General features: G+C 43.6%; 3 protein-coding genes across 3 annotated transcripts; 2 read left to right on the top strand and 1 right to left on the bottom strand.

Moving 5' to 3' along the window:
• The first annotated feature begins 5,036 nt into the window (after positions 1-5,036).
• On the top strand, positions 5,037-27,589 carry LOC117139649. Its single transcript, XM_033302111.1, has 4 exons — positions 5,037-6,275; positions 23,849-24,468; positions 24,718-24,846; positions 25,268-27,589. The coding sequence occupies exons 2-4, from the start codon at positions 24,045-24,047 to the stop codon at positions 25,876-25,878; spliced, it is 1,164 nt and encodes a 387-aa protein (XP_033158002.1). The 5' UTR covers positions 5,037-6,275; positions 23,849-24,044; the 3' UTR covers positions 25,879-27,589.
• LOC117139651 lies at positions 6,582-7,105 on the bottom strand. The gene has a single exon (XM_033302113.1). It carries the CDS (start codon positions 7,079-7,081, stop codon positions 6,656-6,658), a length of 426 nt encoding a protein of 141 aa, XP_033158004.1. The 5' UTR covers positions 7,082-7,105; the 3' UTR covers positions 6,582-6,655.
• Positions 10,522-21,568, top strand: LOC117139650. The gene is made up of 2 exons (XM_033302112.1): positions 10,522-14,593; positions 21,479-21,568. Exon 1 carries the CDS (start codon positions 12,315-12,317, stop codon positions 12,930-12,932), a length of 618 nt encoding a protein of 205 aa, XP_033158003.1. The 5' UTR covers positions 10,522-12,314; the 3' UTR covers positions 12,933-14,593; positions 21,479-21,568.
• Positions 27,590-27,597: the final 8 nt, after the last annotated feature.

The raw sequence follows: 27,597 nt of genomic DNA, 5'->3' as shown, positions 1-27,597 counted from the left end.
GTCCTTCAATAAAACATAAATCTGGCCTGAAATGTAAATTAAGAAAGTCTCGAATCGAAGTAAGATATAATTTTTGGATTTATATCCATTCTTTAGTATAGGGCGTTTTTCTGGTAGTTAAACTGAGTGCTTTAAAATTTGTATATTTTTGATAGAGACCTTTCATCATTTACAAGGGTATTCCCTGCTTCGGTCCTGCAGATATGGCCCCAGGTGAACCTTCATTTCCCGGCACATCCTCAATATCCTCTATAGGGCTTGGCCTGCCCTTTGATGTTGCTCCTCCTCGTGTTCGCTTTTGGCTCGCCTCGCATAACTTTGCTTGTTAACAATTGCATTGTACAACAGCAGCAGCGGCAAACATCGGCGATCCCAGGCAACGATCCGATCCACGGCAATCCAGCAATCCTCTCAATCTGAACCGAGAGGCTCCTCTGGTCTTTGCCATTTTTAGGTATCAACGTCGGCACCCCAGACCAAAATCTGAAAACTGAAAACCAGCGACCAGATACCAAAAGACCGGCGACCCCGGGACACAATGGACACTCTTTTTCGAAAATAGGTGGCTTGATTTATTTGTCTGCAAATTCGCTTTCTCAAAAGGCATTTTTGGCCGTGGAGCAGCCTGACCCAACTACTTATGGCCACTTCCGAGCGGGGTTCTTTGAATATGACTAAGCTGCCGCATTCATCAAACAATATTCCGGTTCTGTAGTGGGTTCTGATTATTCTGATCGGGTGAGAGTGCTGGAGATTTCCATCGAAGCGGTGATCTCAAACACTTGGTTGAAATCCAAGCCCATTAACTGCCAGAGGTTTCCAAAAACAAATACTTGGAGAACATGTCGAAGGAGTCTTTAACCTAACCTTGGAACTAGAACTCAGGTGACTTTTCCTCGCTTATTGACAGGCTGTGGAATTTTTCAAATGCAGAGAGAAAAAAAATTGTTAATTGCTTGAAAGTTTATGCATCCCCTTACAGAATTTTTCCTTTTCTGTAAAGAAGTGGAGAAAAAGAGCTTAGATTATTGAGGGACTTACTATCTTATAGATATAAAGTTATTTTTTTCACTGTGCAGGCAAGAAGCCTTGTAAATCTCAGCTTCACTTTGCCTGCCAAATGTCGCGCGAAGAGAACACAAATCCCTTGGAAAACCAAAGGCCCCGGGCAAGTGTTCAAATTCCATTAAAAGAACATTTACAAATTTGGCAAAGATCAGCGGCCAATGCAGCCCGAGGAGCATCCACAGAGTGCTAAACAAAAAATCGAATCCGCTCTAAACTGGCGCGACACCTTCCTCTACAACCACTTCTACTTCAGCTCGGATGGGGGCTGGGATCGAAAGACCTTGAGCACCCCGAGCTTTTGGCTCTAAAAATAATGCAAGACAAACAACAGCAAACAAGCGAATGCAACAATGCATCGGGCTAAGGAGAACTCTTTTTTTTTGTCTCCAACAGCGTTTTCCCTAACAGCCCGAGGTGATAAATAAAATTCTTTATATGCAATCTTTTAATGCAATTTACAATAAAATCAACATGGAGTTTACTTGCTGGCTAGCTGGCTGGCTGGCTGGCGGACGGCAGCTTCTTCCTTTTGGGCCCTCGCTAAATAACAAGGGGGCACAGCTTGATTTGACATTAGCACAATCCCACAGATCACCTTCCCAAAATGGATTTCGCCGCCGTCGTTCTTCCCTCGATGGTCTGAACTTTTGCGCACCGCAGAAACGGAAATGGAGGCCCAGCGAACGCGATGATCACTGCGACTGGGCAATAAATACAGCATAGAAATGATGTACGGAAAACGATCGGAGCTGAAGCTGCTTCAGCAACAGCTCTCCAGCTCCCAGCTCCACAGCTCCACAGCACCCCAGCTCTTAGGTTCTTGGCCAAATCGAGAATGGCCATCCCAGACATCCCAGCCAGCATCTCAACGGGGGTGCCTGCTTGACTGGCTGAGTGGCTGGGCGATGGCGTTGCTGTGGCCTAGGAAAATTGGCACAGTGGTACCATCACAATGCATAATGGATAGGCCCTTTATTCAAATCGCTGCCTCAATGGGCAATTAGTTACAAATAAAATGGCACTGCCACTGGAAGTCTGAAGTGTTCAGTTGCGGTTCCATTAGTGGCCACTTTGTTTTAAATACTAAATAAATAATATTGTAAATACCATTAAAACCAAACATTAAATAAAATACTGCAGCGATTTTTTATTGCCCAATTAGTCTTAAATTGTAATTCATACTGAATTCTTGTGGAAGCACAGTCTAAAAACTAACCAGCTAAATTAGCAAACTAATATGATGTTCCAAATATATAAAATGATTTTGTTTTACACATTTCTAAAAACTGATTAAGTATTTTTATCCATTCTGAGCAACTACACCCACGGTTGCTGCCCAGGGTCTGGCAGCTGCCTAGATGCGGATGCTCGGGGCATCTCCTCCTGCCGCCTGCCACCGATCCCGATTCTGATCCCGCTCCTGCCGCTCGTTTGGGCTACCACTTTGCGTCTGGAAACGCTGCCGCGGATTCCGATTCCGATTCCGCTGCTCCTGCTCGTGGAGCTGGGGCGGCATTATTAATGATAAATGTGGCTTGCACTCATGATAAATACAGAGAATCGTTGAAAGGTATAAATCAATAATAGAGAAGTTTGTTTGCAGTTAGGCAGGCGCAGGATGGAGCCGTGATTTTCAGCCAGCAGACAATGAGTTTGTCCGGGCATAATTCACCCGGGAGCAAAAGGTCTTCGTGTGGAAGCTGGCCAAGGGATCTGATTAGCGGATCGGCCCAGGAGGAGACCGCAACTGCAATTGGATGTGGCTTTCGATGCGGCTGTCCCTCGAGTTGGATGCTCCACAAAATCATGTTCATTAATTGACTAATTAATCGGCATCGGCTGTGAGGCAACAAAAACTAAGACATAACAGCCAATGCGATTATCAATAACAATTAGCCGACGCCTCTCCGCCGGTCTGTCAAATATAACGTGGCCCCTGTCTTGGCCCTCCTTCCAACGTGGCTAGTTGCATTTGAATGCACGAGTTACGCATCCATCAAATGTCAATTGTTTGTCTTGGCTTGGCGCTCCGTCTTCGGAGACGGAGAAACAGCGCATTTCTCATAAATCATTCGAAAGGCTCTCTGGCGGGCAATGTATCGCGGCATCGTCATCCCAGAATCGAATCCCTGACTCGTCGACGACGTCTTCTGCCTGTCAGAGGAGTCGTGGTCGATATGAAGGAGGAGCTGGGCGAGCAGGAGGAGGTGGGCCTGGTCCACTCGGATGCCCATCCAAGGCATCGAACTTGTCTAGCCCATCTGAGTGTCGGCCCTGTCCATCTTGAATTAGTTGAGCAGTCGCAAGACATTAGGTGGAGCGAATGGCTGAAGATGGCTAACTATATTAAGTTTGACTTTTAATGCATATTTTCTAAGCGTTTACTTCTCAAGGAATTGCTAAAGGCCTGATTGAATTTATTTATGATTTATTTTAAGAATTTCCAGCTGCTAGGCATTCGATGGAGATGAAAACGCTTTTTAAATTTAATGTTCAACTTTTACCATCCTACTAAACATAAAGTTAAGATAAAAATGGTCATTTTAGATGTTATATTTGTTGGGGACTAGCGAATAGGTTTTAAATAGGCAACAGTTTCTACTTGTATTTTCTTTGACATCATCTTCAGTCAAAATGAATGATATAATGCAAAAGAGAGAACAAAATTGCAGGCTGCATCATTCCCATTAAAATGTCCATTTGCAGTATTCACCCGCCATAATTTCTTTTGATAAAACACCTAATGATATAAAGTTTAATTACTGATAAAAGCAACAACTAAGTGCTTTTTTCACCATTTATCTGCCATGATTTCACTGGCCTTTGAAGCACGTTTTTTGTGCTGGTTAAGTTTTAAGTAGAGTCCAAGCCTCGACCCGCCCGTAACTTTGACTGCACACGCATCGCCCCTCGCTGCTCGCCGCTTTCTCCACTGAATTTTCCACGGACACTCACCTGACGGAGCCGGCAAACTTTTGCATAATAAAGCAGGTGCTTTCCTCCCCCAAAAGGGATCAGACCAGACCAGACCAGTCTGACCTCGCCGCCTGAGTCACCATCACCATCACCATCGCCTTCGCCTTCGCCATCTGCACGAACTGTTAATGTGCTGGCGATTTTAGTTATGGCCAGTGGCCACCGCCAGTTGGGAGTTGGGACCTGACCAGCTGGGCAGAGTGTCCTTTGTCCCGTTGATAATTTAAAGCCAACGACCTGGACCTGGCCGGGATTAAACCAACTGAATGGCAACTGTTTTCTGCTCAAATCACAGAGAAAACAAAATGGGGATTTCCTACTTACAGAATGCAATTTCGAGCTTGCCAAGCTGGATTAGGTTACAAATTTCAAATGCATGTTGTTTGTAATTTGTTGATTTTACGGTTGTAACCTAACAAAAAATTGTGCAGAGACCAAGCAGCAACTAATAGGCGCACCATTTTTTCCTCCGTGTAGGATGGCACACTCCTAACCACTTTTAACACTCGCCAATCTCTTCCGATTCCGCTCTTTTGGCCATCTGAATATTCATTTCAATTGTGCGAACTGCATTGGCGGTGAAAGAAAAGCCTGCACCATTCCAGCGGCAACGGCTTATGGCACTTTCTTTGGGCCAAAAGAGTGGATTCGTTGATGCCCCGATGTTATGCTGCATATCGATGGTGCGGTGCTGGTGCTGGTGCTAGTGCTCCTAGCTGCTGGTGGTGCCGCCCGGTGGGGGACGACGACCCACATAAATCATTCACAATTAGATGCGGACGCAACTGCGGCAGCGGCTTAAACACCTGACCGACTTGCTCCCGAAAAGACTCCATGCCGAGTGATTTCCACCCCGAGTTCCACTCGAGCTGCCAGCTCAAGCGTTGAGTGAGTTTTCGGGGGCGTTGAGTGTGCCGGTTCCATGGCGTTCCGCCCATGTTCCACGGACCTCGACGGACCTGTTCCCAGTGCGTGCCGTTCAGTTTGTACTTGAGACCGGTTCGAAACGTTGCCAGCCGAAAAGTCAGCGGGCCGCGGACGACGATATCCCCACAAAAAACCAAACCAGAACCAAAAACAGCTCGCAACATTGGCAACATAGCAACCCCCCATCAGCAACATTAGTTTCAATTCAGGGTACCACTATATGATTTGATATGATACATAAACCCCGATTGTTAAGTGATTTTGTGCGGTGATCAATGTGTGCGATCGGCAGTTTGGCAGAATACCCAAGAATGCCGCGTTAATTGAGCTGTACGTACAGCTGTAGTACAAATTTGCATAACCAGTGAGGAGGCATAAACAAATCTGGCCGCCGAGCGGAGGAGCGTCTTGGTTCACTGATTTAATGCCACAAACAGATTGCAGATTGTAGCCCGCAGCCGCGCCCCTGCAACTTGCAACTTCTTTGGCTGCAACTTGTGCAGCAGGCAGCAACCAGCTAGCAGCGACCACCTTCACCTCCACCTCGAACTCCTTGCTGCATCTTGGACTCGGTTTGGTCTTGGTCAACCTGCTTGCAAGCTTGTTTCTGCGGAAGAACTGCCGCCGGAGCGCCAGACCCGGCAAAAAAAAAAACAAATACAAATACAAAAACAAAACAAAAAAAACAAATCTAAAAAAAGTAAGGAAAAACACATACAGAACAACACGGCTGCCGTTGTCGTCGTCTTTGGAATTTTCTTTAAAAACAACGCGCTAAGATTTGCAACGCGGACCCAGGCAAAAAGTGTAAAAGGCAAGCAAATGCAGCCGCGGAATAAAAAAATTAGCGCATAGTGAAGTGTGTCCCAGTGTGTGTGTGTCGTCCATTGTACATGAGTGTGTGTTGTTCTAAACGCCGAGTGTGCGAATAAAAAAGCTGCCCAACTGAGAGAGAAAAAGTTTGAAAAGTGTCAAGCGAGCGGCTCGGTGGCGGCCAATAACCCAACGACTGGCATGCAATTGCGGCCAGGCGACCCCGACGGGTTAATTACCGTTATCCTTGCAACACAGCAACAACTAAAACAACAACTAAAACAACAACGAGCCACACTAAACGGTGCTCAGGTTGTGGATTACGTCTTCGCCGCGTTGTCGCCGTGTGAAAAGGACAACAGGAACACAGCATCTGCAACATTGGCCATAAAAAGCGCATTGAGCACACGGCAAAGTCAAGTGAACATTCCAATTGGCAACGTAACGGGCTAATTGGCACACACAAACACATCGCTGCACATCAAAACGAGGTGAGTTTCAAGAATTCAGCATTTCCTTCATCCAATTGCCTGCTTGCTAAGCTTGTTTCGATTCCTAGAATGATTTATGAAAGAATGTATTGGCAAGACTGGCAAGATACGACTAAATACTTATGACAAAGTAAATAGATTAGTTTCTTATAATTACTTTATAGTTAGAAATCTAGTTTCCCGTGAAATGCCAAATTAGTTGGTACCTGAGTAAATGCTTTCGATTTCATACTCGAAATTACTATAATTTGTAACCAGTTATTAACTTAAGAGCGTTTCAAAGCATTTAAAAGAATTTTATATTAGTCTGTGATATTTTAATATATTGTCTTGGATTTATTTTCAATTAACACCTCTAACAAATAAATTTGAAGGATGTTTTAATCGTGATGATGGTCATAGAGATCGTGTTCAAACCTCTGATTAATGGGTCCTTGAAATAATTTTATACCATGAAATAAATCTGTCTTTGACTTTTTGGGCATTCTTGTAACCGTTTGCACTTTGGAGTTAACAATATTTTTTTCACCGGCCTTCAATTGCTTACTTTCGCTCATAACGACGATATTATTTCCAAGATCTGGCAATCGAGGAGCTGAACCAATCGCTTTTTTGCCAAGGATAGTCTCTTGAAAGAATCCAGGTCCTGGTACATAGGTATTTCCCTCCGCTTCCGTAAGTCCCGATGTGGAGGTGTTTACCGTTATAGCTCCATCGTTAAGTATAATGCTATTGGCACTGTCATCTTTCTGATAAGCTAAAACGCTAACGCAAAGGATTGGCAATAGTCGCAGTATCCAAACCATAGTCCGTGGAGATTCGTTTAATATAAGCTGAGAAATCTGGCTTTATCATTACAAATCGCTTGTGACTAACAGAAATGTAAAGCTTTGACATTTGGCATGAAATCGGTTTGTTTTACATTTCGAATTAATTTATATGGTTATTATATATGTGTGTATATTATATATTATATGAAATCGGTTTGTTTTACATTTCGAATTAATTTATATGGTTATTATATATGTGTACTAAAGAATTTCCTTATGCACTTGAGTCAAAACTTCAACAGAGATTTGTATTAATCCCGTGCAAGTTACTGGACATACTTATAGCTACTAGATCATTTTATATATTGAGGTAATATTTCTTAAGCTTAAGCCCGACTTCGTCTCGAGTAAGTCAACGATTTTTCTTTTGATCTCTGTTTCGGTGCGACTTAAAAGCGGGCCAAGCTGTAGGCCAATTCCAGGGAAGTCCACTCCATCAGGCTGAAGCCCATCGAGTTTTCCGAACTGCAGATACATTTGTGACGGGCCACTTGGAGCTGCTCGGCTTCGATTCTTGTATCTCTCAATTTCCATTAGACCCAGAGCGGGTTCTCTTTCTCTTGTGTTTCTTCGCTTTTGGTTCTGAAGTGAATTTATGTCGAGCCGCTAAACAATTGATGCTGAAAAATGATGGCAATGACAAAGTGATTACGGCCAGCAGTGGAAAGCGAGGCGAGATGCCAGCAATCGAAGTTCAAGTTGAAAAATAACATTTTCAATTTCCAATTGTGGGGTTCATAGTGAGCCAGAGCTGCCTCGGTGGAAAAGTGAAAATGAAATGCTTTGCTAGCAGACAAAAGCGGTTCATCATTAATCATTTAGTTTGTTGTTTTTACAGCGCAACCGAAAGTATACCTATTTATACGTACATAATCGTCTTGACTGGGGCACTTCTTCTTCGTTTGGGGCACGTTCTCGATTTGAATCTTTTCCTCCATACGCCGTCCCATTTTTTTTTTTTCATCCCGTGTTTGTTTCGTCTCTGAGTATTTGGCTTTGGTAAATTGCTCATCGTCATGCTTTTATGATTTGGTATATTATTTTTGAGAATTTGATGCGCTCAACTTGATAAGCCCAAAGCGCCCTGTGCTGTTCGCCTGCGCCCCCTTTCCCAACCCCTCACTCACCTGCATTCCTGGCTTATTGTTGTGCCCCTCGGTGTACGTGTATATGCTGGTGTGTAGGTGTGCCACATCACCCAGCCCAAAAGTTCAGAATTTTTTAACAGTACCCGGAGAACAGATTTTTTCGATCTCCCTCTAGAGAGTTGCAAAATGTTTAAAGTTTTAATAACAAGCGCGGAACGAAATTTGTTTAGGTGTGTCTTTGTTAAAATACTCTATATTTGATTTATACCAACACGGAAAATACACTACCGGCAATAACATTACGATTTGTATTTAGATTTGTACCATCTGAAAGTGTACAAATATAAATATGGTTTTTCACCCCGATTTCAAAACAACACATTTATTTAAAGTAAGGCCATGCTGAATGAAAACCTAAAGCAAAAACAACCCAACTCCATTGAGTGTATCTGCAAAGCCAACCTGCAAATAAACTTTGCCAACTTTACGAAATGCTTGCACATCAAACTTTTATTTACCAGCTTCGAGAGCAGTACAGCGAAGCCCCCCGATAACGACCCAGCTTGGCCCACCCTCGTTGCAATAATTTCATTTCGTTGTACAGTTTATTATATAATTTTTGTCCCTCTTTGACTTTTATCTTACGTTTATTATGCCCCATGGAATTTGCCGATTTCCAGACGCTGTCCAACAACCCGCTGGAGGTCAATGTCTCCGCCCAACCACCACCCACCCACCGAGAACTCGAGGACGAGGCAGCACATCCCTAGGATACATCCTGCCCCGGTGGCATCTTTAAGAGTTGTAATAACTTTGGCCCAACTTTGGATGGGGGTCTCTGGCGTTCAGATGGGACTCTGTCTGGGGGCAAAGTGCTAAAATGCCTTGACGCATTCTTTTGCACTTGTTCTTCATCTTGGGAAACAGGAGTAGAAGCCTTCTCGCCAACAGCTGGCCAAATGACAGGCTCACTCCCACTCCGGCAACACGAATCCTTGAATCCTTGGCAGAAAACGTCGACTTGTAATAATCATAATCGTAAATTTGCAAAAAGCTGGCCGGGCAGAGCCGAGCCGTGTGTCCTGGCTGCGTTGGTCCTTGGGGCCCGTTTAGCATTTTGCGCGGATCCTACGAGGCTCTTTCCAAAACGGGGCGTGTGCGTGGGCGTTGTGTTGTAGGCGTCATCATCATTATAATAGCCCTGTTTTATTTATTTTTTCTTCTCCTCTCAGTGGGTGTGTGCCTTGTGCGTGGTTAAGTTATTGGGGGGAAAATTTGAACAAGTGGAGGAGGTAGAACGCCCCCATACTTCACCGCCTGTCCATCGTCTTGGCGAAAGGCATTTAAAAAGTTTTCTAAACTTCATTTTGAAGTTTTATTACCAGCGCAGAATAAAACGCCGCACAATTTCATCCTTCCCTGTGCATTCTATTCGCTCTTATTTTTCTGGCTTGTTGTTGAAATTTGCTCTATTAAAATTCCGGGGCGCAGTTTTGCCGGCACAACGAGTTCGCCAGGATCTCGGTGCAGGGATGCCGCAAATGCCACCGTTCCAGGATCCACGCCCAGATCCTGTGGGAGGCCTGCATCAGTTATGCAGGTTCGTCCTTCTTTTCGCCTCCTCACACCCCTTTTCTTTTGCTCCTTTTTCCACTGCTTATCCTTGCCGGCGGCTTAGCAGCTTTGTTGGACTCATCCAAGCAGCCTGAAAACCAGCATCCATCCAGCTGCTGGAGCAAGCTGCAGCCGAGCCAGGACTCCGGGTAAGTCTTAGTTATGTGGAACTGGCATTTATCTTGCGATAATAGCAAGTTGTGCGATGCCAAGGAAGTAGCGGAATTTTCAAGGATGTTCCAGGAGGTATCTTAAGGGGTTATATGATGTATCTTTAAACTCATAGCAAGACAATAATTGTCAAAGATTATATACCTTTAAGTAGCATATGAAAGAGTTTAAATTTCCTTATTAAAATGTTAGTAGTATGCTAGGAATAAAACATCAGCTAGTCAACCCCTTTTGGGGCGCCTCTGACTTTCTTCTTTATCCAGTGCAGCATATGCTGCCTGTGAATTTAACATTTTGCTAGCGCCAGACAAAGTATGCATTCAAACAAGTCACACACAAAATGTGGGCGGTGGGCGGTTCCCAAGGATGTTCTTCTAGAATCCTTAGCCCCCCATCTTATTTTCTTGCTCGTGCATTTTTATTCTTAACGAAAATGTTTATCTGTGTAACTGTAAGCAGGATAAACGCACGCTTACACATGGATACAGATACAGATACACTTACAGATACACATATACAAATACAGATGCTGGGGCAGAAACTTGAGCTACAACAAAAATAGATCAGTTTAAGTACAAATGGCCGCCAATGCCACGCCCCCGCATCGTTCCTCGCTCTCCGCCCACTTCTTTCTTCCGCTTCCCTGCTCCATTCTTTTTGCTTCTTGAAATACTTTTGCGGTTTCTTTTACTTCCGTTCGCTCTTTCGCTCCTTTCTTTCACACGCGCCAGCGTCCATTGTTAAACTTTAATGCCAAATGGTGGTACGAACCTGCTGATCCAAGGGGGCGGCAGACCCCTGAGGGGGGCGTGGCTGTACAAATTTCACGAAAATTGTCCTCGCCACGGCGCACGGGGAAAACTTTATTTTAGTTTTATCCTCTTACTACTTTGCTCAGATGGAAAGCGTTATTTTATTGAATTTTTCTCTCTCTTTTTTTCTCTGCAGGTTGCAAGTGCAAAAAAAATGAAAACCATAAAAAAGAACACGGCGAACAGGGAAAATTCTGTTGCCACAAAAGTTTTTCGTTTCATTTGCCATTTTTTGCACATTTGCCTGCTCGATTTTCGTCCTCATCCCTTTGGCAGGCTGCTCATTTACTTTGTTGTCCTTGCTGGTCCTCTGGTTTCCATAGTGTTTTTTTAGTTTTTAAGTCTGGTTGTTGGTTTTACGTAGATTTGGTTTTGCAGTTTTTGTTGCATTAGCTGGTCGTTGAGGCGTAAAGTTCAATGGCGGGTTAAATGGACTTAATACCGGAACTTTTTAGAACTTTCCCCCACCCCCGAAGGACCAAACTTCTAGCGTTGATCGTCCTGGGCAACAAAGTGAAAGTTTTTTTGTTGAACAGCTTAAAAAGAGATTGGCTTTCCTGCTTCCACCCCTCCACTTCCCCGCTTCTTTTTCTTGCTGGCCAAAGGATTTAGCAGTTTGTCCAAGTTTGTGTGTGTGGCCAAGTTCGATGGAAATGTGGAAAAGGAATTTTCGACAGTAACAATAAGTGATGGCCGAATGTGTTGGCTGAAGTTACTTCGCCTTCGAGGACAAAGTTTTTAGGTGACAAAGGAAAAAGTTGGAAATTATTTGAAATGCTTTTCAAATGGCGAATGGGCGAAATTGAAATGGAATATGCACATTTAAGTCGTAGTTATCTGAAACTATTTCCCAAATGCAATTTAAGAGTATGTGGCTTCAAATCTAGAAAGTTTTAACTCTTTTTTCGCCATTTCTGTTTCTAAACTTTTCTGCAAAAGTCCGTGAAAAGATTTAAACCTTCGAATTTCGGCGCGCGTGTCAAAAATTTCGTTTCCATCACTTGGAAAACCCTTCAGACGAAACTTGGCCAACCTAAGAGACGCTGAGGGCACTAAGGAAAATTTGAAGCCAGTTATGTAAAGGAGGCCAGCAAACAAAACCGTCAAAAAAGAATAAGGGTGCCAAAGAGTAGGGGAAAAAAGGAGTCTCGTGTCAGCTTTTTATGCCTTTGGCCAAAGGACATGCTGGCAATTTTGTTACCCAAGAAGGGAGAAAAGGACGATTTTCCATGGGGGTAGAGGGCAATCGTGGCGACAAGTTGTTAAGTAAGCAGCGACAACTCAAATAAAAGGCCAGCGGAATGAGATTCCAGATAGTTTCGCTGCTCTCAAGTCCGGGAGGTGTAAAAAGGCCATCAAAAAGCGTTGGCTCTTCGGGAGATTTCTCTTAAAGTTTCTCGTTGTTGCCCCGTTCTAAGGTAAACAAAAACTAAAAGTGAGAAAAGCAAGCGCCTCAGAGATTGAATAGATTGAGCTGAGATTGAGTCTCCGGCACAGCTCAGTATACAATATTAAAATTCGCTTATGCCCAGGACGTCAGACAGACGTCTTATCTTCTGGCCGAGTCTTACCTGCAGTTGTTTTAGGCGGCTTTTGTTTGGTTTCCGCTTCACACTTCCCAAGTGGCGGATCGCAGGGCCGGGGATTCCGCAGTCCGGACTCCCAGATGCGGTTTATGTGACATGCGGGCCAGGGAAACTCAAGAAACTAAAGAAGCGGCAGCGGCAGCAGGCAGTAAACAAACGAATGCTGGCAGGTGAGTGGCAGCAGAGGTGGAGTTTCAGGGGGCTAAGGGGGGGCTTCTCAGAGACCATCAGGGGGTTTCCGGGGACTCCAGGGGACAGGGTGTGGCTGGCTGGTACCAGAAGTCATACAAACGCAAGACTAAACGAGGCGACAGACAATACAAGACTTCGAACTTGTCATACAAAACGCTGGCGCGACAATCAATGGAATTTATGGTCGCAGCAGGTTCAGTGCCAGTGCCAAACCCAAGCCGAATCTCAATCCCAAGCCCACAGACAGAATCCAACCCAGGCCCAAGTAAAAACCATTCCCAAAGCTGCCCGGGGACTGACTGACATGTGCACTTGCAGAAATGTCCTTAGTTTGTCCTACTATTTTCAGTGCAAGTACCTATAGGATTGAACTCAATATTACTATATTCTAAAAATTTGGAGAAACTTTTCTAATTTCCATTTATATGTCATAAAAGTAAAAATCGCTTACTCTCTTTTTCGGACAGAAAAATTCTTTTGTTTGTCGAAAATATTTCTTGAAGTGCTAACTTGTTTTAGTGTACTTAAGCATTTTTAACGCCATTTGATGCCTTTTCACACATTCGGCAAAGCGAAGAACAAACACCACCAGAACCCCAGACCTTAACCGAACCGAAAAAAATAAAACTCAAGGAACACTTAGTCAGCCCATCATCGTCCTTCGTCCTGCCCCTCCCCCACCACCATCAGTGCTCATCCTTTTTACTGCCGTTTGGGATTCAGGAGTAGGATTCAGTACTGTATTATGCGGCTTGTGTTTACACTAACAGACCCGGAGTCCTGAAAATGTATAGATGGGGGAGGAGCCCAGCTACTGTATTGAATTTCACGCATCATTTGGCCAAGGTTCATTCGGTTCTTGCTTTTGGTTTTAGGTTTTCGGACCCCAAGGCGTGGGTGCCACTTTCTGACTCTGCGGTTGGCTTAAAATTAAAACAAATATCGGAAAACAGGCAAGTGGTGTTGCGAAGGTGTTGGAGTCGGCATTTAATTTCAGACAGGTGGAAGAATTTCGAGTTGGCCGAGGAAATGTAATATGCTCTGCATGCCCATTTGGCCAAGGAGCTGTTTTCTGTTGTGGTTGCCCAAAGTGAAGTGCAAGTGGGGGAAATATGCCAGGAATGTGTTGGCTAAAGGGTTCGGAAATTCGGGGAAATTGAGGGTTGCCAGCGAGTGTGTTGAAAGCGGCATTCCAATGTGTAGGATATCAATAGGTAGCCGCAAGATAACGAAACTGAAACAGGATAGAGGGGAGACCTGAAAATAATTTGGGATGTTTGTAGGAACTAACAAAAGGGAAGTCAGAGACTACATGTACAACATGTAAAATGAGCCTTGTAAAATAGAAAAATTTTTATAGTAAGCTCTGTTAATGAATGCTTTTAAATGTTTGTCTCTACTAATGATTCCAGTGCTTCGCTTAATTGAAACCGCTTTTATAATTAAAACTTTAGTTGGCTGTATAACCGGAGAACACAATTCCAATGCCAGGAACAACCGTGAAACCGCAAAACATATATTACGTAATTCCGGACAAAGCGTAAAACAGAAAATACAATATATAAACCTGAATAAATTTATTTTCACCGCCATTGGTCGGCCCCAATGCTGATTAATGTGGATTGCTCGACAAATGTGTGCACATTAGCATTAAAATATATGTACATCTATGGATGCTCCACTCGTTTTGTGCCCAACTTTTATTAGACCAATTAAATTGCGGTTGGCACTGAAGAGTTGAAAAGCTACGAATATATAGAAAACTTCGATGTCTCCCCTTTGTCTGCGTTGCCATTTAATGTGCAGCAATTTTCACCCAACAAAGGCAGTCAATTAGGGGGTTCCCCACCCCCGATAGAAGACAATACTATTGTTGTTCTAGCCGGCGAACTAAGACATCATCATATGATAGATTTTTAGTAGAGAGAGAGAGGGGCTACTAATTAGCCATCATCAGCAGCGGCGGCTACACAATTTCCACCATCAAACAACAAACACTAAACTGCACTGGCCAGTTAACCGCAGGTACATGAGGGTTTTTGGGTCTTTTGGGCCTGTGTTCTTGTTTTTTTTTCTTTTTCTGTTTTTTGTGAAGCGTTAGTAACTAAATTAGCGGCCTCTGTTATTTTTTTTCAGCTTTGTTCCCTCTTTGTGTGGTGTTTTTTTCCCCTGTGGAGTATTTTTTCGGGTTTCAGCCGCCAGACTGCAGCCGCAAATTATTGGGCCCAGTGTTTTAGTTGTGTTGGCTCCTCTTCGCTTTGTTGAGTCGACTGCTGTCTGTTGCCTAATTTCCAGTTGCATTTGCCTGGCTAATACAGACATCTCACTAAAGATGGCAGGGGTGAAAAGAAAACCCAAAAAAATGTAGAAATAGAAGAGCGCGGGGAAAGCAGAAAGCACTTTTAGATAAAAGGTTTTCCATGTCGTCTCCATTTGGATTCAAGCCACTATGGCTATATCTATGGTCATGGTCATGCCAAGGCCCTGGACTCTCTCAGATTTGGATTCGGATTCGGAATCGGATATTCCGACGCAGACAAGACAACGGTTTTCCCCCAAAACAAAAAAAAAAGAGAGAATGATAGAAAAACCTTCGTCGCGTTCCAGTGAAAAACTTTTAGTGGAAACCGTTGGTCGGCAATTATGCATGCAGTTGCAGCGCTGCGTTTTTCTTTGTCTTCTTCGTTTTTACTTTTCGGGAAGCTCTAAAAGCCTTTGGTTTATTAATGTTTGTCCAGAATTTAGGAGGCTCTATCTGAGTGCTACTTCATCTTGTGTCTGCCTGCCGCTTTTACAGTGATTTAAGTTGGCCAAAATGATTTGGTCTGTCATTAATTTACCAGCCGTCAAAAGCGGAGTTATTAGCGTGCGGGTTGCTCAAACACGTTTCCACTTCTGCTGGTTGAGTAGCTTTTCACGTTGCTGCTGTTGCTTTTCCCCCTTTGGTTTGGGCCAGAATCGCTGCAGGCCATTTTGCCGCCTTCTCTTCATCATGTCGCAGCTACTCCGACTTCTGCTTTTCTACTGAAGAAGCTCTCGAGAGGCAAAGACGACGACAGCGGCTACAAGCTCTGAAATATCTAAAATGAGGGACTGATGATGGTGGCGGCCACTCGGAATGACAACAAATTAGACAGTTAATGTTAACAATCTTTTATGATATTTACATTTTGGAAAATTGTTTATGTTGATTTATTATGCAGAATGTGGGGAGAGGCTTCTTCGCTGTGGGAACATTCCCAGTGGGTTGGGTTGCATTGGGAAGATTTATTCTGCAAGTGGATTAATAGAGTGACAAAGTTTTTCAACTGAAGAACAGGTTCCCTTTCACTGCGAATTTCCTTAGTAAACTCGATTTTAAGAGGATTTAAGCTAACGGACTTAAGTCGTTTAATTATGAATTAATGTGGTAATATGAATTACTATAATATTTCAATAAGACAAATAGTTTTAGATTTAAATTAGATTTAATGTCTAAGCCGCAAGATAGATTTTCTTCAAGATTATCTTGACTATGCTAAGTATTTTCCATTATTTCCGCTAGATGCGTAATTTCGATTCGCATTTTTTTGGGATTTAAAGTGGAAAATCGTTTTGGGAGGATCATCAATCATTTTTCAGAAAATGTCCAAAGTGGGCTCAACTCGAGTTTGCTTTTAGAGTCCTGGAATGGAGCTTCAGTCTCATCCGCAGCTGTCTGCTCAAATCTGTATCAGCTCTATCACTTGCCAGCCACGCCCCCGATTCCGCCCCCGCCCCCTAGCACAACATGTCAACAATACAAATGATGGGCGCGTCAACAAAGGGGCGTGGCACGGCAGCAGCTAGCTGTAATAGAGATAAATTCGCTTCATTTTTTGCTGTCGCTGATAAAAACAAAAAGAACATCTGAGCGAAACCAACAAAAAACTGGAGCAAAATCGGGTATACAGTGGGGTCGTCACGGTGCGGTACAGTGGGGCGTTGGGTGTTTTTTTTTTTCTTTTGTGCATTTTGGTTTAGAGGATGGGGGCTTAACAGCTGCCTTTGAAGCGACGCGCTGACAATGTCATTTGGCGACCACTTTATTGGCTTTAATGACAGCGCTGCAAGGTGCCCCTTTGGAGTTTCTGCCGGAGCAGCTGTTGGCCATCATCTGGAGCGCAGCTCGGGCGGTAAGCCCTGGTATTACTGCTCTGCCCCTCGAAAAGCGGAGCAGCCCGGTGGGACTGGGACTGGGATTGGGTACTGGTGCCCACTCCTCGGCAATTGTTGGCCCCGCCAGTACGTGCGATTATTATCATCAATTTTGTGCCGACCGAGTGAGTGATGATTGTTCCAGGGAACGGAAACCCGGCAACATTTCCACTTACCCTCGTTGTTCTTCTGGGGCTTGTTACTGCTTTTCGCAGCCGCTCGGTGGGTGGCTGCAGTGCCTCCAAAGCTCCAACTACACGCGCACAAAAATAATTGGCAACTTACCTTACTATTTCACTTGGGGTACTTTACCAAGAAAATCAACGATAAAGGGATTGTTTACATGATATGAGTATATCTTACATCAGAGAATATGTTAAAGATCGTTGAAGTCGTTTCTTTAAATAAGTTAATTTTATATATCGTATGAAATATTTTAACAAATTGAATCCAATATTTTTTCAAGTTGGTTTGTTTGTATTTTAGCAGTGCAGGTAAACGGCAAAGTGCGGGGGCAGGTGGAAAGGTAACTCCGAAACAGTAAAACAAGTACCAGCACCACCGCCCGAAAAAAAAAGAGAGAATGGCAATGAGATTACAGGACTGAGCTGAGTCAGTACCATTTCGAGCCAGAGTTTTTTTTTCTTTTTGGCCGGCTCCTGACTGCTGGGCGTCTGTAAGCGTTAAAACGAACTCAAGTGGAAAACAATCTAATTTGCTAAAATTCCTTCCGCTCTCGGCCAGCTCAGCTCAGCTCAGTGGATTTTCCCTCCCTCGGAACAAAGTCGAAGATATTTCTTCCTTATATTCCAGCTGGTTGTGCTGGTGTTTTTCTTTTGCTCTTCAACTCAATTAAAGTTGATGGCCATTTTGCGTCGTCTTGGCCAATATTGTTGACTGCTCTGGCATTGGCTTTTATGTGCTCGGTTTTTAGCTTGGTTTATGAGCTCCCCAGCAAAGAGTTCCTCCCTCCCGGCTGTTTTATGTATTTATTTGTTTATAATTCGATTCGAGTTGGAGTTTGAATCAAGTTTATTGAGAACCATTGAAAGTTGTTAATTTGATGGAGGGTTCTGAGGGGCGTGAGTAGTTAACCTGATAACCCAGTGAAAAGTTGCAAGACTGCCCAGTTCATAGAGATTTTTATCTACACGGTTTTTCTTTTCAGTTAGCTGGTAAACTTTATCCTGACACGATAATATATTTATGGCTATTTCAATTTATCTCTCACATCCCAATTTCTTTATTATTTTAACATCTAGCCTCGCATTGTTCAGATTTTCTACCAACTTTGACCTTTTTCTGTCGTCTTCTCGGCCAGGACAAAAGCAGAGAACGTTAATCTATTGTTTTTGCCAGTCAAGCAGGCAGACATGATGACATACCCCGCCTTTGCATTATCTCTATATAAAGCATGGTGAACGAAAGTCCTCCGGCTTCATATGTATTTTCCTATTTTGCTATTAATGTCAGGGAAAATGTTTTGCTTGCGATTGGAAATTTGTTTGTCCTGCCATGTCCTGTCCTTTCGGCTTGACATTGTCCTAGAGACTGGACATTTGTCCTTTTCCTCCTCCTGGCTTTTCCTCTCATCCAGATTTGTTTTTGCTTTATGACTTCACACAGCCACTTGATATATGAGGCATTTGCATGTGCCATAAATTTCTGCTGGTTTTGACTCTGCTCATTTAATATTCATAAATTTCTGCAGCCCCGAAAAACATGAAGAAAAATAAATAGAATAAAATATGATTGTGGCTGGTGATAGCGGGGACTGGGGATTCAAACTAATTTCCACAGCCCCGAAACTGTTGTCATTTATTCTCACCACACCCTCCACTAAGCCGCACAGCCCTTCTCATACCCATTTTCCCCTGCTACAGCCTGCTAATTGTTTTATGTGCCAAGATTTGTGTCTCTGTCCTTGTTTTATTTTTTTTTTTTGCGGGGCTTTTGCAGCTCTCAGCCGCCCTAAACATGTTTGCGCAGTCTTTGCCAGCCACGCCCACCAACCAGATTGGGAGAAGTTATTGTTCTTGGAGGAAGGAGTATGTACACTGGACAAACCTATGCCGAAAATGTACATATGATTTATGAGGAAGTAAAGATATTAAACTTCCAAAATGGTCAATCTACAATCAGAAAATGCAAACAGCTTCTATATGTGAACTAGGTCTATATACATCCGAATAAATGTAAAGTTATGAATGAATCATATTTCAATATGTTCGATTGCAGTGTAAAGGGGGTAGTGGCTGTTTTCACTTGCTTTTCGATTAGACTGCGTTGTTCGCCTGTGCCAACAACAAGGAATTAATTCATTTTATGTTTCCTGTGTGTGTGTATCTGTATCTTATGGATACCTAGCTGCTGCTTACGCCTACATATTGATTTTCGTATTTATTTTACTTTTTCGCTTTCTGCTTTTGATTATTTCCCTGGGAGTCGGGACCCAGGAGTCGATGGATGGATGGACTGCTGGCTGCAGGCCAGGTCTTTTGTACAGTACAGTGCACTGCCCAGCAAGCGAAACACACAGAGAACCCATCTGGTAAGGAGTAGCCTGTAACGTGGCTCCACTGTACCATTGCTGCTGGCAAGAAAAATGATTGCGAAGAGCACAGTGGCCCCGGCCAAAAGGTGAGGCTCCAAAGCTGCCTTCTATTCCTTTCTGCGCGTGTGTGGCCCGCGGCTGTCCTGGGGAATCTATCAGCTGAACCTGCTCCTACAGCTCCTCCTGCTCATCCGCAAAGTTCCCCCGTCCATTCAACGCAGCGCAGCCTTTATTGAGTTTGTTCGCAGGCAAATTGCATTAGACACTTGGCAGCAGAAATGTTTGAAAACGGACTGCTCCTCCTCGCAGTCATAACTTGTGTCTAAGTGAAAATTAAATTTTAAACAAAATATCTATCATAAACATGCAACGAACTAAACCCTAAATATTTCAAGTGCCCTGCCCCCCACTTCTTTTCATTTTTTATGTTTTCCTCAACAAGTGTGAGAGCAATGCGTTGAGCCCTATCTTGAGGGTAAGCGTATGCGTAGGTTTTACGACCAGGGCGTCCTTTTTCTTTCAACAGAATGCGTTTTCTGTAACTCGATCGTAGACCCAACCCCGAACTCCTCCATCCAATCCCGAAAATAAGGCAGACTACTCGAGGCTTTAATGTCTTATTGACAGCTCAGGATTAGAACGGAGCCAAGTGCCTGCCGGTTGGGTGAGTGCGTTTGAAAGGGGATTATAAAGCGATTTGTTTGTCGAAAATTATGAATCTGGGAACGCAGAGGAGAACACAAACGTCAGGGAGCAGATAGGGAGCTCCCACACGCTGTGTGTGGCTCAGAGTCAGTTTTGATATGCCCAGATGCCAAAAAGGGAAAATCAGGCATCTCAAATCTCTTGGCTTTTGTTTGGCAGCATGCTTTACGGTATTACCAGGGGGAAACGGGGTGAAATTTCATCAATTTTGACGTAAGCCAAGACAGCATTAACTAGCTGGTTTCTGGGGCTCAAGACATTGCTTTTTGTCGAAAGGGGAAATTTTATGAGAAGCTGAACTTACTTATCTCAAACCAGTAATGGAGAGAATTTTCTGTATGGTATGGTGTAAATTCGAAAAAAAAAACTTATCTTAAATCCTTAACAGGGCTATAAAATTAGACCAAGATTCAACCATTGTTGCCTAATCTTAACTACCTTTCGAAAAAATAGAAATGTTTATTTTCATTTCGAGCTTATCTGGCCAGCATGTCAGGTGCTCAACAATGGATATCCCATAATAATATCCCAAGTCCGCTGTTAAACGAAATCTCAAATCTAATCTCGGCTTCATTAGTGTTATGCATATGTGTTCGGTAATTTCAAAATCGATCGATCGCAACGAATCGAAGATCCCACAGAAATTCCAGCCCTACGTTCACATTTGTTGATTTCAATTTGAATTTGAATTGGCAATAAAACGCCAAGTTTATCAGCTGCCGAAGGGTCGCATGGACAGCAAATAAAGGTCTGCGGTTTTCCAGTTTTTCTTGCCCCAGGCCCCCAACTCGTTATACAACTCTATTAGTTTCCATTTCGTCCGGTCGCGCATACAAATCAACTAATTTTCCCTCAGCCCGAAAATATCGCTTTCTATGGACTGCACTCCAAAATGAGAGTTCGTAGATCTTGTGCTCATAATTTATGTAAATCCAACGAAGGCCGTCACACTTATCTGCCTTGGTGAGTACTTGTTTGGGCATTTGAATAAAATTTCAATTTTCATGCATAGCAATATCAGTTCGGTTTGTCCGAGTCCCATTTACATTATATGCCAGCACGTTGACTCAATTATTTTGGTACAACTTCATACCTCTTATTTTTCGGCCAATACTGTGTCCTGGCCTAGACAACCAAAAATGCCAGACACGTCCGAAATATCCATGTCTTCAGCTTGACTCTTCGACCTTAAGGATAAAATAGACCAACTGTGGCAATTTTCGGTTGTGACTTTCCCAAAGTTACAGACTCTGACAGTTCGGGCTTAAAACATTCGACTCTTTGGCTTTAAGGCAAATAAATTCGTTTACCCTGACCTTTGTGGCTTAAAAATTGCCTTTAATTGGGATTTAATTTTATTTATTTCTCTGGCTGTGCTCTTATCAGAGGATTTCGTTTGCTTTCAATGAATAATTCCCCAGATTATAACCTTTAATTAAATGCACTGAATTATTTTCCAATTTTTCCCATTTCAGCTGCATTTTGAGCATTTCCCCAACGTGCATGGAATTATTTCACTAACATATTTAGGTAATTTAGTTGCGGGAGCGAAGCTGTGTGTTAATTTCGAACCCCGAATGCATAGTACACATTTCGGCAATTCTCTACAGTTTCGCATAGTTTTTCCCCTTGTTTTTGGGCATTATTAGTTTCTACACGCTCATATTCGAGGGCAAATAATAGTCCTGGAGAAACATAAATGAAAATAATGTACAAACATTTCGCACTAATTAAAAAGCAGAACGAGGATTTCCGAGGGGATTGAGTGTTGAGCGGCACAGACTGGAAATATAAATATTGAATCGATGCTGCGTGGAATTGAATAGGACATGTGTAATTGCTTTTCCCTTCTAGGCGATGTGTGAATACATATATATCGATTGTTGTGCATTCTTTCAGTTATTGATGGGGCAGCCCCGTTGTTACTTTTCATTTTCATTTTCCGATTTCCCGACTTTTGTTGCTGTCGCACTGGGCGTTTCTCGTTTTGTTTATTTGTCGACTGGTGGGCGGTGGTTGTGCCACCTCCATTCGATTGGCAAACAGAGGAAGCCGCCGGCAGGCACGTTTCCACGCAAAACCGATTGAAACTGAAGACGCGTTTTTGGACATTCAATTGGGAATTGGTAGGAGTTGGGGCATCCAGATGGGTGGAACCCACGCACTGCCAGTTGACAGCTGTCGTCGCAGTAGAATTGCCAAAGACTCAACTTCGGGACCAGCTTACTGCCATCAAAGGCAAATCAAAGTGCGCTGAGCCCCGGCTCACGTGACTCTACAATTTATTTCAAGCATGCAGCGAAAATAAATTTATTAATAGCCCCAGTCAGTGGAGAAGAAGAAGTATTACCGCCACCCACACAGCTTTTTACAGTATCTCTGCATCGGGCCCCCCAAAAACCCCCTGCGAAACCTCTCAACCATCCGACTCCATGTTCATTCATTCAAAAAAACCAAGAGAGATTCGCAGTTGGATTCGCAATTTCGCTTGCGTGAAGGAAGTTCAGTTTTCTGCCCCCTTTCCTTGGAGTCCGCGTCAATTTATGCGCCTCACGTTTTCTCATTTTCAAGAATGACTAAATATCGTTTACACCGAACTCTCGCCCCTTTTGGCCGGCTTGCACCAGCAACTCGGCTGCATTTCTGCATATGAAGTATTATTTGCGCAAGTGGAATTAAACTTTCCACGGAAAACTGCCCATTTTTTACTCATTTTATTCATATAGCAATGCACATATTTCCTTAATTAAGCACGTGGCAAGTGGAAATGGTGCACTGCGAGAAAAGGTTTGCAAGCTATATGAACTATTAGTTACCACAAAGCATTGTATTTTGATATATATTTTTTAATTACGCTTAAAGTTTTTATATAATAGTTTTGCATGTGTAAAAGTTTTAAATTTCTTTGTCGACATTTCCATGTCTATGCATTTCCATTTGTTTGGGGCGAAGTTGAAAATTTTTTGGCTAATGCCTGAAACGTGTCGGCCTCTGATGGTTATGGTAACGGTACGAAAAAAGAGTAGTTTGAAAGGCGGAGGAGCTAGAACGTTGTGAAAGGGTTGCCAACTGCCAAGTGGAGTGAAACAGATTTATTTGGCTTTAGACAGGCAGAGATCTACAGAGCCAACTAACGAAGCACTCTGCTTTATTTTCACCTGCCGATTAGCTCGAGCTCGAGCTGGAGTTTTTCTCCTCCCGCTCGTGGCGCTTGCAAATTAGTGTTAATTTATCAGGATTATTGCCTCGCAAATCAAGTTTGTTCAGACAAGTGCCGAGAAGGGAAAAAATAATTGGACGTGGAAGGAGGAGAGGAGGAGACCTGACACAATGGAGGATGTTTTTAATAAACCAAATTCGAGGCACTGAGAACTCGGAACTGTAACTAATGCTGACTTCTAGCCTGATATCGAACTGTCAAGCTGTCAATTCTCGTTAGCATTGGCTGCCATGTGTGATGTTGATGTCCTCTATGTGTATCCGCATCCACAGCAGTCGATGTGCGGCTCTGCTACTCGAAGTATCTGGCAGATAACGTTGGCAGAGCTGTTCAAAAATTCAATTTCCAGCTGAGGAGATACAAATGCCAGGCAGCGAGTGCAGAAGGCAGGGGTGGCTACAAATTGGAAATAGGTAGAAAAAGTCATTTAGTAACGATTGCTGACATGAGGGTCTGGCTTGCGAGGGAATGTTAACTCGGCTCAAGGCTTAGACGAGACGAAGAGATACGCCTGAAAAATGTGAAAGCTCTCTCTTAGGGGGAGAAATGCGCAAATACTGACAGCACAATTAAGGTTTTAATTGGCAAAACTAACTTGCTCCTTCCGTTTGCATTTTTCTTTCAGCCAAAAATTGCAAGAAAAGAACGAGAAAACAGGCGAAGCCCGGCGAAAATCCCAATCCATTCACCATGCGCCAAACGGAGGACTAACGGACAACTGCGATAACTGGCAATAAGCGAGGAGGAGCGTCAAAGGATTGCAGCTTTGCCCCTTCATCCGGAAAACTTCCTCAATCCCCCACCCGGAAAACTAAAGGAAAATGCCATCCGTAGCAAACAGCAACTACAGCAACGATGCGCGTCTCGGTTACGTTGTAAATCAAGTTGCATCCGTATCTGTGTCCATATCCGCATCCGCATCCGCCCTGCCCTCCGTATCCGCATCCGAATTTCCTACTTTCAGTCCACCGCGGATTGCCAGTCTGGTGGCCAGCTCCGCAGAGGACTTGAGCAGCTTTGGTGACGTGACGTTCGACATCTTCGATGACGATGACGACTTGTTCGGCTCGCCAATGGCCTTCGATGCCAGTGAACAGGGCCTGTGGAACGGACGCTTCGTACCGCCACCGCCCCGCCCGCCCTTCTTCGTCGACGAGCCGGTGCTGAGCGACGGCCTGACCACGTGTGATTTGTGCTCCTGGGCGATGCCCACCAAGAGCACATTCATGTTCGAGGGAACGATAGGTGAGTGCCCGAATACAAATCGGGATGCACTGGGGGATACAAATTCGAAGCTTATATTCTGATTAAAGTTTACTGGAACAAAAAGAATAAAGATACATACGCATTTAGAAATTAAAGATAGAGCTTAATTCTATCTTTGGCTATACAATCTAATATATTTTATATATTTTTTCTTAGTGCAGAACTGGTAGCTGAGGGCTGCATAACTTCCGTTACTAACCGTTACCCTTTTCCCCTTTTTTGTTGCAGAAAAGGCCACAGAACTGGGCTGGCCACTGACTCTGATCATCGTGTCCGTGTTGTCGGCGCTGCTAGGCGCCATCATCATGATTGCCGTGGTGCGCTGCCGGCGCAAAAAGTCCTCCAACAATCGCAACGGTGAGTGCTAATACTCGACATAGCCACATGGCCAACTTGACCAAAATAGAAAACAGTGGGCGTAGGCCAAGCACGGTGGGCGTAGTGGATAATCATTCAGAGTTGCAAATAAAACATTTAAAAGTAAACTTATAAGCAAATTAAATGTAAAGATTTAAGCCTTACAAAGTAAAATCTTAAAATGCAAAATATTTTTTATTTCTTTAACGCATTTAAGATGAATGATTTCCACTGTGCCCGCTGTTGGCCATTATGAGGCCTTTACCTGTGTTGACTCTCACAACATTCGGCTGTTTTTGCAACTGTGACCCACCAACTAACCCCCTCCCGTTTCTCCACCACCCTCTCTTCTCTCTATTTTTCGGCAACCATCTCGTGTTTGTTATTGTGTGGCATCTGCATCGGTTTCTCCAACACGCAGACACGCACGTGCAATGGTGGTCTCGCAACAAACGCGCCCACGGCAACGGCTTGAGTGGCGCGGGCGGGGCAAGTGGAGCGGCGGGTGGTGCCGGCGGCAATGTGCACCACCACAACGGCAGCAGCAGCAACATAAACAACAACCACCTGAGGAGGAGCAACATCTACACGGCCCACCCGGCGGACAGCATACGAGGTCTGCAACCGCTGCCGGTGGTGCTGCCTCTGCCACTGCCACTGCCCCACCCACCTTCTGGTGGTGCCTCGCCAGCGTCGTCGTCGACCACACCGCCTGCTCCACAGCAGCAGCAACATCAGCCATTGCAACAGCAACAGTACTTCCATCCATACCAGCAGCAACAGCATGTGCACCACTCGCATACGCACCACCACCACACGCACCACCATGTGCCGCTGTATCCACACGACTGCGACGAGGATGCCGCCTACGAGGAACCGGAGTACCATCAGCCACAGCAGCTGCACTCGGTCAACAGCAGTAGTTCGTTGTCCTCGATGGGATCGTCATCACTGCCACAGGAGGCAAGCAATGCCCGAGCCACCCACTGGCCACCGGGTGCCACATCAGCCACCATGGTCATAGCCAGCTGAGAAACGGGCCAGGACTGCGCCTGGATTTGGCAGCAGTAATGTGGATAGGTCTGTGGACCCATTTCACTTAAGATGCAGCGCACATGGATGGGTGCAGATCATAAAGGGGATTACACGTAACAATTTTGTGAAGTTTATTTTTGCCAGTTCATCCAGGGACTCCCTAAATGTATCTGTCTGTCGGTCTGCCTGTGTGTCGCCAATTGGGAAAACCGAAACGAATTTAGTGTCACTTCCGTTTCCGTTCCGCAAACTATCGAGTCAGACAGGCGAGAGGGTTGCGGTGCGGTGTGGCATGGCGTGGCCACAGGACATGCTCTTTACATGCCATGCACGTTTCATCCTTTATTGCCGCTCGGCATTAGAACAGGGATTTCGTCGGATTAAAGCAAATAAAGGGCGTGCTTTCTGTTTGCACCCAACTGGCAACTGCCGATGATGCCACAAGTTTAAATCGGAGCACCCAGCATTGTTTCGGGTATATTGAACATAGGCCCCTCAAGGACACATATGCCATTTCAATGGGTATGCTTCAGTTGAGTCTGGTATAGGACCAACATTTGCCACTTGGATTTTGTTTAAATAGACATTTTCAGCTTAAGCCTTGTGGGCAAATGTATGCGAAGCATATTCTGGGAACCTGTCTCGGGCAGACCCTGGTCCAGAACTTTGTGGCTTTTTTGACTCCATTCCGCTCTTGTACCGCAATGACGAGAGCAAATGGGCTTTGAAACTGGTAAAAAGTAACGTAAAACAAATAACGATGAGGCGAAATGTGAAGAGAAAGTGGGAAGAAGAAGTCGCAATATCATCCGCAAAATCATTAATCAAATTATGAGCTCAAGCATCTAATAGCATTTCATTTTTTAATAGCCACTCGTCGTAATAACAAACCCATGACAAGCATATCAAACATAAGCTCAACAAGCCAACGCCAACAAAAGTACTTAAAACAATCAAACATTGCAGCAACTTAAATGTAAATGCAAAAGTAAACAAACTCGCGCCATTGTATATTAATTGTAAATATTTTTTGCGATCCGCTCCAATTAGCAATTAACAGCAGGAGCATGCAACAGAAAGTTTCTTCAACAACAAAATATGTATTGCATTATTCAATTCGATAGAGAAAAAAGTACGAAAACATTCCTCTTCAAAGCAAACGCAAAGTTCAAGTTTTCATTAAACAATTATAATTTACGACAACACACAACCAAAGACTAGTCATTTAAGTCACAACGTCGATATGTACAAAAAAGTTAAACGAGAGATAAAATATGATTAAGCCAGTTAATGAATTCGATTTACGGATGCTTCATTCGAATGCATTCGATTCGCATTTATTAGTTTTACGAGATGAAAGAACAACTGCAATACTGTATTTTAAATATTTATTCATTAAACGCACTTTTGTCCACTCCCCTTCTATCCCACACAATAACAATAATCGTAATTAGCATTTATAATTAAAAACTCAAACATCAAGTAAATAATAAATAATGAAAACGAAAGACGAGAGCGGAATATGCGCAAAAAATTACTACGAGCAACTCAAAATGTTCCAATGTTTAGATTAGCCAACTAATTACAGAAAATGTAAACAAATCAAATACTTCATAGTTTTCATAACAAATTCATTAAATTGTGCAGAAATAATTTAGGCACACAAAATACGAAAAGAAAATAAAAACCAACAAATTAAACAAAACCATATTAATA

Source organism: Drosophila mauritiana, chromosome 3L (genome assembly GCF_004382145.1).
Source record: "Drosophila mauritiana strain mau12 chromosome 3L, ASM438214v1, whole genome shotgun sequence".
NCBI classification, from domain to species: Eukaryota; Metazoa; Arthropoda; class Insecta; order Diptera; family Drosophilidae; genus Drosophila; species Drosophila mauritiana.
This window is presented reverse-complemented; position numbering and strand designations above follow the sequence as displayed.